Source organism: Pseudoliparis swirei, chromosome 3 (assembly GCF_029220125.1).
Source record: "Pseudoliparis swirei isolate HS2019 ecotype Mariana Trench chromosome 3, NWPU_hadal_v1, whole genome shotgun sequence".
NCBI lineage: Eukaryota > Metazoa > Chordata > Actinopteri > Perciformes > Liparidae > Pseudoliparis > Pseudoliparis swirei.
In genome coordinates this window covers 12,967,259-12,978,609 of record NC_079390.1, presented here as the reverse complement: position 1 = coordinate 12,978,609, position 11,351 = coordinate 12,967,259, and the positions used below count along the sequence as shown (strand labels likewise).

Here is an 11,351-nt window from a genome sequence, read left to right as displayed (position 1 = left end):
AGCATATCAAGGGCTGGACCAGGGCAACCTGATTCAGCCCTAACTATAACTCTGTCAAAGAGGAAGGTCTTAAGTCTACTCTAACGAGGTGACTGTGTCTGCCTCCCGGACTGAAATTGGAAGCTGGTTCCATAAAAGAGGGCTTGATAACTAAAGGCTCTGGCTCCCATTCTACTTTTAAGACTCTAGGAACTACAAGTAGTCCGCATTTAGTGGCGTAGCTTCTAGTAAGGGCAATATGGTACACATCCTTAAGATATGATGGAGCATCACCAATCAAGGCTTGTAGGTTAAGATTGAATTTTAAAAGTGATTCTTGATTTTCTGAGCCAGTGCGGCAGCTAGTGCAGGAGTGAACTGAAAGATATCTTAGTTTTTGAGAACACGAGCAACAGCATTCTGATAACTTGATGAACCTCAGATTTTTAGATTCTTTGATGGATTGCGTAAACCAGCGTCCAATGGGGGTGTTGCAGAGCACCTCTTATCAAAGATGAGACAGATTCCCGTTCTTGAAATATTACGCAGATGAAAGAATGCGTCCTTGAGATTGGCCTTTCTCATTAAAGGACAGCGACAAAGCATGGCCAAGTTCTTTCAGTGGATAGGAAGCCAGGGCAATGCAGCACAGAACCCAGCAAGGCCTATGTGTAGTAAGCCCTCCTCCAGCCAATTATATTCATGTAATTGGTCATAACCTCAGCACTGAAATAAGAAGGGAAATATCTTGTTTTATGATCAAAGTGAACTGGATTAACATGAGCCGAATGGAACAAATCTTTTGTATATACTAAGCTGCAGCTTCCTGATTTCTTTGTAGGATCCAAATTTCTACCATATGAGATCTAAATGTCTTTATCAAGTTAAAGAAACTCCAGAATGAAGTTTGCTGTAGCTGGGAGATATGTACATTAATAGATGGTTTTGTTTGTTTGACTTGGAAGTATCTGACAGCATGTTCCATCACTGGTTAAATCCTGTTTTGATCTGGCCCCAGACGTCCAGATGCATGAGAAGGTTATCCACCTGATTCTGCTGCATGAAGATGTGTCAGCTGCAGTATTTCATCCCCGCTTGCATTAGGCGTAGGCAGAGCGCTGGCCGCTTGCGCTTCTCTGACCGCACGCGCTTCTGACCGCATGACGCCAGACGCCATCTGTCTGCACACTGAGACTTCACGGGAAAAGGAATGAACTGGTTTGGAGAATTGTTTCCTCTCGTGGCAAAGAATCCATCTACTAGTGGACCCCATGAGACCAAACTCTCAATATGTAGTCTGTCCTTCATTTGGATGAGACTGGTAAACTGGTCCCGTTCTCATAGTGGACCTCAGGAAGACTTTACCACACTAACCTGGGGTAGGAGTGAGGACAAGCTGGTAATTACACACTTAACAAAGAGGATTTGGATGGTTAAGATGAAATGGAAACCTGGCATTTTCGTTGTTTGCAATTGAGTTAAGATTAGTTTGTTCTTGGTATTAAACATGTTTAAAAATGAATATTATTTTGATTTAAGTTTCCTTCTTGAAAACCAAACATTTGCCCACATAGCCTACCACCTTTTGGCTTCTAGTTTGCTCTTATGTTTGGTGTTTCTTCCAATAAATACAATTTCAATGAATTGGATTTAATGTTCATTTGTTTTTCTCTTTTATATGGACTCCCGGAACACCAAGTACGGACTAGGCTAACGTCCTGTTAACTAACGCCATTTCAGTTACCTTGTCACCTTTTTCACCCTCAGGAGTTTGCAGGTATGCACCACAAGCCTTTTAACGAGATTTAATATGTTTAATACAACTTATAACTGAAACGTTTTATATTAACTTTATAATTAACCTAGAGACAGAGATAAAATGATCCTAATACATCGAAAGTGTACTTGTGTCTACACATTGCGTTGTATATGTGCTCGATGTTGCCTTCATCTCCAAGTTTGTGGGACAGAAATTACTTTAAACATTTTTAATACAAAAATAAATCCTGAAATAAATAGAAAAAAAAACTAATTATCACAAATTTGATTAATAATATGACAAAGTAAATTAATATTGTTTGTTTATTGCCATTTCTTCAAACACTTATGTTTCCTTGCTAAGAGGGATGGCTTGAGCTCTATTATTGTTTGATTATAATCTTTCCCTTTTGGCTAGAAACACTTCAGTCAGCCAGTGAGATGTCAGGACTGTGGCATAGTCTGACTTCTTATCAGACATAATATCTTTCCAACACTTCTTTCACTTCTTCTGGGGACATCTTGAGTTTTGTTAAAGAAGAGCTTGTGGCTGGTAATGCTAAAGCAGTGGCGGAGCGGATGCAGAGCTTTTGAACATTCTCATTGAAACATATTAATAATATTTATTCATCTCTAACTTTAACTTTAGCTTTCCTGACAATCTGTACAGTAATAGCTCATTAAAATAATCATGACAGCCAAGGTCAATAATAACTAGAATGTAGTCTCGTTTTTTTCAAGACTTGTAAAGAAAATTCAAATATTGGAAAAATATTACCAATATTAATTTTTAGCCGACTAACTTTAATTTCCTGACAATCTGTACAGTAATATCTGTTGAAAATAATCATGGACATAGCAGAGGCCACCAATAACAATACAGTGTCATTTTTGTTAAGACTTGTAATGATCTGCTTTAAAGAAATGTCAAATATTGGAAAATTATTGATATTATTTTCTTTATGTCGTGCTTTAATTTATAAATCAAATGTCAGATTTTCTCTGAGTGACACCTTGAGGTGGTCTCCACACAATACCTGTGGACGAGTCAGACTGTCCGAAACCAGCTGGACCATACACCAACAGTTGTTTCAACTGATCCTGACCCAAAAGTGAGGACACCCAGCAGCCCTACTCCTCCTTCACCCCCTGGTATGTCCTCTGTGAGGACACCCAGCAGCCCTACTGGGAACTATAGCATTGCAGAAGATGCTGTGAGTACCATGCAGCTTTGTTTGTTGCAAAAGCAAAACGCTTGCCAAATGTACCTTGCAGATATTTTCAATATGGTTCTTTATGACACCATGACACATTCCTTGTATATATAAATATACATGGCAATAAAAAGTTTCTGATTATGATTTTGATTATGTTGTTATCGGTGCCTTTTCAGTGTTGGTAATTTCTTTATTAAATTTTGAAATAAGCACCTGCAGTGTTATACAAATTATAATAATGATATAAATTAATTAAATTCCCAGTTTCCCCCTTATATTTCAGTCACATTGTATTATACATTTAGAATGTGTAATAGATCTACTTTCCCTTCCCGATGTAGATAATGTGTAAAAAGAAGTGTAATCTTTAAGATCACTGCCGTCACATCACAGATCACAAAGAAGCTGGCCGGCCACTGCAGGGGACAGCTCTCTGCGACCTCCATCGGCAATGAGGTCGGCCAGATACTGACCAGTGTCCTGACGGTGCAAGGCGGCGGGACTGGACGTGATGGTCTCCGGAGTGTCTGTGCTGGATGGGTACCCTAGAACTTCAGGAATACAGGACTGGTACCTCTATAGTATCCTTAAGAGGGCAGCGGCCCCGAGGGCCACCAGTATGTACGATTCGCCAACATAATGTAGCCTTGTGTCCGGGTTGAGCTGGCGGGACTCGAGGAGTTGGCCGAACTTCACGTTGATCCACATCTCCGTGGATGACGAATCTCAAAACGCACGGGTTCTTATTTTCTCCTCCCCCTTTAAGGTGGTGGAGGAGTCTGAGTCGCTTGCTCCTTGACCCCGAGCCAATGAGCGGTTCAATTGTGTTTATATTAGAATAAAATAGAATATAGAATAGAATATAGAATAGGTAGGTAGGTATTCCTTTATTAGTCCCACTGTGGGGAAATTTCAAAATCCCAAAAGTTTAGAAATAATTATTTTGTATGTGTTGCATCTTCAAATTCACTCTGATTCTTCTTTCAGTTTTGTAAATCACGCTTTGGTGGGTCAAAGTCGGCCTCACTAAAGCCACATTTAGTGGCTAGGAGGATCCCCAGCCCTTCTCCTCCTCCTTTCATATCCTCTGTGAGGACACCCAGCAGCCCTACTGGGAACGATGGCATTGCAGAAGATGCTTTGAGTACTATGCAGCTTACTGTATTGGTCTAACTTTATTATAAGTCATATTTTCTGTTGCCTTTACTTTTGCATAGACGTAATTATCATTTGTTGTCGTCGTCTTCCAAACAGGGTGAGCCTGGAGGAGTTCAGCTAGCCGCTGCTGGGGCTGCAGCTTCATTCTGGTTGCCGTCGGAGATGAGAAAGACCCTCCCTGTGCAGGACCAGAGGTGGATTGCCAACACCCTCTTAACGATCTACATTTGTGTCAGACAGGAATTTTTATGTACAGATTTATGAACAATAATCTGCCCCACAATCTGTTACGTATGTTCACAAGGAACACAAATGTCTACAACCACAACACGCGCCTGCGTGGTGGCATACATATTAATAAACATACAGTCGACATTGTATTTAAAAGCTTCATCCGTAGAGGTCCAAAGCTCTGGAGCCAAATTCCGGACGAGGTCAAATCAGCATCCACCACCAAGGCATTTGGTTCTCGCCTTAAACGCCATCTCACTTCACTTTAAAAGTTATTATTATTGATATACAGCCTGGCGGCACAGTACAATAGAGGAAAGATATTTAAATTTAATTTTGTATACATACCTTGATGTTCTTGATATTATAATTTTTTTCTAAGTTATCAGTTGTTCACATTTGCCTTGATTATTATTTTTACTATGTTTCTTTCTTTTTTGTTTTGTTTTTGTTTTTCCTGTTCTGGTTTTTTGTTGTTGTTGCTTGTACGACATTTTATGTTTTGATCCATGTGTGTGTGTACTGTCTGTGTGCCTGTAGTAGTTGGGAGGGGGGGTTAAAGGGTTCGGGGCGGGGCCGTCCAACTCCTCATCTCAGAGGAGCCTACAGACCTCGCTCTTTGGACGGTCCTCCATTCGTACATTTTTGTTGTTAATGTCTGTCAGTATGTACACGTTATGTAGGTACCTACGGAAAATAAATGACTTACTTATTTACTTACTCTTTCCCTCCGGCAAACTGCGGACAGATTTGAAGCTGTGGTCTGAGCCCCCTGGCCCGGCCCTCATCTACCATCAGACTCCAACACCCGACCGCTTTTTCACACACCCGCTGATGGTGTGGATTCCCTCCCGCCTGTGGAAGGTGACGGTGTTCTGCCCAGATTGTGGGAAGCAGCTGACGGGCTCCGGTGTCCACAAGAGGTCTAGGAAGGTCCTGGACATCGACAGGTATCACCTGATGGTGTCAGAGACACTCAAGTGCACTGTGTGCTCCACACAACACCTGTGGATGAGACAGACTGTCCGGCAAAGCAGCTCAAGGAGAACCATGGGGAGGAATGGCTGAACCGGTTAGCACACTATGCTGGGGAGTGTGCTGACTTTGTGGAGCGGCCCAGTCTCCTTCCAGTGGTCTGCCACGAGCCCCCAGAGCCCGTAGACATCCCCACCAGTCGCTGGCTGCTGTCTGTGTACGGCAGGGACATCCTCTGCCGCATCGACCACATTAGGGCCAGCATCGCCTCCACATTTGGGTCCATCTTAAAGATGGACTCAACCAAAAAGGTAATAAATAATATAACTGTGTAATTAAATGAGAAATTCTTTGATTTTAGGTTTTATTTCCGTACACTATGTTTCACGATCTCTCTTTAGTCAACGATTCAAATGTGATGTTTTTGACAATACATTGGTTTATTGTTTTTACCAGTTCAGAGCAAGGGTTCACAAAAGGTTTATTTATTATGTCAAAGATGTCATGGAGCTCTTGATGTCCGAGGGATCTCCAATTGAGCGCTTTTCATGTGTTTGTGGATGGAGAAATAACTGCAGAGAAAGGGACACCTTTTAAGTAAAATGGGGAATCCCAGAGTCATTCCCGTGAACGAATGGTGACGTTAGACTGAAGAAGCCCTCGGCTCTGGAGAACTCAGACGTGATTGTGAACAATGACGTATTCTTTAAAAGTACTTTTTTAAATTGTTCCAGTCAATCAAATATCTGACTTTGCTTTAATGGCGTTGATTATGTCCTTAATACATGGAATGTTGTTCGGTTTCTTTTATTTGAGGGGGGGGGGGGGTTCTGTGCTATTATAAAATCTTGATTTTACATTTTATTGTGATCGGATGCTGTTGCTCACCCTTCACAGTAGTACCTGTTCACACATTCACACGTATGTTACACGCTACAGCAACAGCCTAGAAATGAGCAAAGCGCTCAAATCTTGCTAAATCCATTGGATGATTGTACGCAGCTGTTGTCTTAAACCGGCCACAATGGGAAAGTGGATGAGGAATACAACATATATTGACAACATGTGGGACATAGCTCTTTAAGGACGATCTAAATGTTGGAGAGAGAATGAAGACCTCTACCTGGAAGTACAGCACACCTAGACTGGAGAGGAGTTACTACTCCACCTACACGTAACCACCACATGGGAACTCCTAACATTGGCTGGTCTTGTCTTTCCTTTTTTTTCCTCAACAGATCTTAAAAGTTTGGAGACTTTTTTTCATTTTTGTAGGATAACTGACCCTGCAGAATCCATACAGGTCTGTTCCTGGGCCCAGGGAGATACTTGACGCCCACACGGTTTTCCTTTCGCCAATTACCTGCAATATATATGAGCATGAAATGTGTTTACAAACATGACAGCTGTTTCTTCAATGTATTTTAGTCTTTACTAATTGATTTCAGGTTTACTTTAACATTCTTTTTCTTCTTATTTGTTCTTCTCCTCTAATTGCGGTTAAAGAATTTAGTTTGAGTCACTTTTTCGTAGATGTTGTGTACTGTACATCGGCAGCTTTTATGCAAGGTTACTACAGTACATTGACATCTTATTCAGATCAGAAGTACATGTACACACTGTACAGTTGTACCGTTTTTCACAACAATCCCTGATTGGTCTCAAAGAAGAGCGCAGAAGAATTTCTTCTCCCTGAAAGGGTTCTCCGAGGTGGGCACGGGGGTGATGAGCGGGTCGTCGCAGGAGTGCGCGTCGCAGTACGCCATCAGGTCAGCGGCCGCCTTCGATACCTAGAGATGAGGATGCTCAGATTTAGGGCGGTTCATGAACATGGCATATTATATTCCACGATCTCATTCCATTTTCTGTTTTCCTGTGGTTTCATTATTCCCTCGGCATCTGGATTCACATGGCGCGAGAAATTAAACTATATTTGTACATATTGGAAACCCGTAAGCTGAGGTATATCTAGAATTTATACACAATGCTTTTATTATTATTTTCTTTACCTTCTGTTTTGTTCACTTTTTAGTTTCTGTTGTTAAAGTAGTTTATTCGGGGTTCATATTTAGCCGTTTATAAGACAGATGCTATAAACCCCTCATGAGGATCAGTGGTGCAGCTCTAGTAATGGTGGGTGTGTTCTACCAGTTTTAACTGGTTGGTCTGAGGTCCGTATGCTTGTCATTATACACAGTGTGTAGTCGTAATAATATATCACACCATTTGACAGTTGGCATTAAAACCGTAGTCTGAATATTTTCGAGTCTTTCATTTTGACAGCTCAGATTTGGCTAATGAAGATTAAACGAATCAAAACCTGAAATTCAAAGTTTCATATGTTTCTCTACCAAAGCTGCTAGAAGTTGAGGATATGTCTGGATGTAAAACATGCCAATGATTGCACTACTATAAATAACACTAACGAGATGAGCGACTGAAATATCGATTAAACCCGGATGTTTGGTATCAGAGTGGAGTCATCGAGCATGAGCACACAGACGGGTAGAGAAACAATGCAGGAGCAATAACTCAGAGTTTGAGTGGAAGGTACGCGCATCAGTACATTCCTAGTTGGGTTTACTTTGAACTATAGCAGTTTTTAGAAAGGAGAAGTGGATGAAGAAAACCTCTAGTTTTGCTTTATGAATTTACAACACATCTAAAAAAATGTTAAAGTTTCACGTCTGCTAAACATGTAAAGAGAAAGAATGCTTCATGCTCTTTTAATTTTTAATTCAGTCCAATCTCCCCAGAAAGTTATGCTTTGCCAGAGATGACAGCAGCTGAAACCTGTTTCTAAAACATGATATTATTATTGTTTTATACAAATATATTTTTATTTTTATAATTTTTAAAATATAATCACTAATGGATCATAGTTTTCTAACGAGGAAAGAAGCTTCTGCAAGATGCTTTTGATGCCATTAGGAACGTGACAAGCTCTCCAATGGAAAGCATCAAAATGTTTCATCGCTGTCACATTGTAAGTAATTGGATTTGAGGCTTTTTGTGAACAAACATAAAACAGACTTTGTCTTTATCAATCGTGTTAATAATATTCTAACTTATGATTTGTGTGGACTTGATTTGCAGGGACAAAGAAGTGCTTACAAATTCAGTGTTGGGCATCAGAAATATATGGACTGGCATTGAGAGATCAGGATTAATGTTTTTTATATTTCAGCTTTTTTAATGAATTCTAATTAAGATTGAGTCTGCTAATTTTATTTATTTTATTTATTTATTTAGAGAATAAGGGACAGTGCATATTGATTGACAGTACAATGTACATGTAAATATGCCAGATTATAGCCGGGAGGCTAGTTTCCATCTGTAGTCCCTTGGCAGGTTGATGTAATTTAAGAATGCAAGCAGAGTGAAATGGAAAGCACACATCACTTCACACATGACAGTACAGTAATACAAAAGAAGAGAAGTTTATCCACTGTGTTGTTCTTTTTATCCCCCATGTTTCCCTTAGTGTAGTCCTGTTTAAGCGCATTCCACTTTATATTTGTGATATTTGAATCTGCAACGTTTTTACCTTTATCCTGCAAAAACTAGCCTCTATCTTCAGCTGTTCAACCAGCTTCCTGGCTTGGCCGGCACTCATGGCGCTGTTCACGGGTGTGTCTGCGTTCATCCTGGCCAACAAAAACAAAGCAGCATGTACGCTTCATGCACGGAGAGACCTTCTGTAAACCTTTGCATTTGTTTGTGTCAGTGTTTCATGAAATAGTTCCCCTGTAGCTCTGCTTCTTCAGGAATGAGTCATCCATATATCCCGGAAATACAATTCGTCACTTTGACCAAATGTATTTTTAAATAGATACAATCATATAAATGGTGTTGCAATGAGTTACGGTTGATAATATTATTTTCTACTCACCCACCGAGGGTTATTGATTGCAAAGTTAGCTTTTCAATGAGTGTGGGTGGTTCAACAAACTAACTACAGTATGTGTATAAAAAAATAACGTACAGTATTATGTCATATGATACAATTTATAGTCAACAATGATAATATTCATTGCTTGTATATATATTATGGCAGCGTTGGCTGCAGAGCAAGCAAGATAGCATGAAACATGTCAGTCCCCAATGATGCAGTATATATATCAGTCAACATTGTGTCTTAAAATCAGCACATCCGATCCATCATGTCATCTTATATTGAAACAAAAGCTTAAAGTACATTCTATCAAATGCTAAGAACACATGTGAACCGGGCCAAATGGTCCGATCTACTCACCATGGCCAACAGAGTCTCCCACTACGAGCGCGTAAATAAGCACTGCAGCCAGAGACATTCATGAAATTATGAACAAATGTGCAAATGATTGAAGAAAAAAAATGATGTGTCACAGATGAAAAAGGAGTCGGATGGATTGTCAACAGGGGGGGGAACCGAGCAGCAGAGGAACAGATCTATCCGAACCCTTCTGGACCTTTCTCCATTGTCCTTTTCCTTCCATCTCCATCCACTCCCTTTTATTCTTACCCGTTTTGTCGTCCTCCTTAGGTACAATCTTCCCCCCTCTTCTCTCTCTTTTTGCCTCTCTTTTTCTGCCTCTGTGATCCTCTTTAAGCGTACGTCTGGTGGTATCGGTGTAGCCGGACCCCACCCCTCACAGACAACAGCCTGGATGGTACCCTGCTCTGTACAGTTCAGTGCACTGCAATCCATCCACAATGAGCACTAGATGTGTGGTGGATGGATAGGATCCCCCTCACCCCCCTCCCCTGGCTGTAAGTGGTACCTGCCAGGCGGAGGGAGGGGGAAACCATCGGTGAGGGTTTTATTATGAGGGTGGATCGTACCATATCTTTGCCTGTGTGGAAATTGGAGCCAACTGATATCCCTCATGTTTGAAGCTCTCAGAGGGAATATGATGCTCTGTGTGGTGTGTGGTTGTGTTTTTAGTGCTTAAAGATTCTACACAGCTTGGGATGTGAACTCAAGTGGCCTGACTCATGATGTGTCTCTCTGCCTTGTGTGATGCCCTCCCTCTCCTCTGTTGCTATGGGGACTGCTGCAGTCTGGTTCAGGGGTTTACATCACTGTCAACATTGTGAAAGTCCTGCGGGCATTTGCTGTGTTTGTGATGGCCTACAGATGAGAAGAATGCCTGATTTTTTGAATACTTTAATAAAACAGAGTATATTACATTTCTCGGAGGGAAAAGCAGAGTTTGTTTTATTTTCGTCATTGACTCTTATGACGCTCTCAGATTAAAGACCCTGGATGAAGTGTTTTTGACTCTGGCTGAGGGGGAGGGCTTTTATCCAAAGCGACTTACAATCCTGTTACATTCATACACCGTAGACGCAGCTAAAGGGAGCAATTCAGGGTCAAGTGCCTTGCTCAAGACACATCAACTAGGGCGGGAATTGAACCTCCAACCCCCTGATTGAAAGACGGACCTGCTACCCACTGACCCATAGTCGCCCTAAATCACATTTTATTAAACATATATAAGTATTTCATCATATTTATTAAACATAACTAAATATTTCACCATCTTTTATTAAACATACCTAAGTATTTCATCATATATATTAAACATAAGTATTTTATCATCTTTATTCAATATTAAACAAAACAATGTATTTAATCATCTTTATTACATATTCAATTCAATTCAATTCAGTTTATTTGTATAGCCCAATTTCACAAATTACAAATTTGTCTCGGAGTGCTTTACAATCTGTACACATAGACATCCCTGCCCCAAAACCTCACATCGGACCAGGAAAAACTCCCAAATAACCCTTCAGGGGAAAAAAGGAAGAAACCTGGAGGAGAGCAACAGAGGAGGATCCCTCTCTAGGATGGACAGATGCAATAGATGTAATGTACAGAAGGACAGAATTAGAGTTACAATACAGTCAATGAATAAGACAGAGTGTATGAATAGTTCATAGTAGGCATATTCCACGATGGAGACCTCCACGATCCATCAGGCAGATGGCGGTGGGGGAGGAGGAGTGAGGCGGAGTCTCAACAGGACACTGGCGTAGTCATGAGCA

The 11,351-nt window shown here is 40.8% G+C and overlaps 1 protein-coding gene across 2 annotated transcripts; it reads right to left on the bottom strand.

Annotated features, from left to right (window-relative positions):
- Positions 1 to 5,737: 5,737 nt before the first annotated feature.
- On the bottom strand, positions 5,738 to 11,140 carry gng3 (guanine nucleotide binding protein (G protein), gamma 3). Of its 2 annotated transcripts, XM_056444778.1 has the most exons (3): positions 9,823 to 11,140; positions 8,866 to 8,965; positions 5,738 to 7,108 (listed from the first exon to the last, which is right to left on the bottom strand). In XM_056444778.1, the coding sequence occupies exons 2-3, from the start codon at positions 8,962 to 8,964 to the stop codon at positions 6,980 to 6,982; spliced, it is 228 nt and encodes a 75-aa protein (XP_056300753.1). In that variant the 5' UTR covers position 8,965; positions 9,823 to 11,140; the 3' UTR covers positions 5,738 to 6,979. The 2 variants fall into 2 exon arrangements, with proteins under 2 accessions (XP_056300753.1, XP_056300746.1); XM_056444771.1 differs by having other exon boundaries at positions 8,866 to 11,140.
- Positions 11,141 to 11,351: the final 211 nt, after the last annotated feature.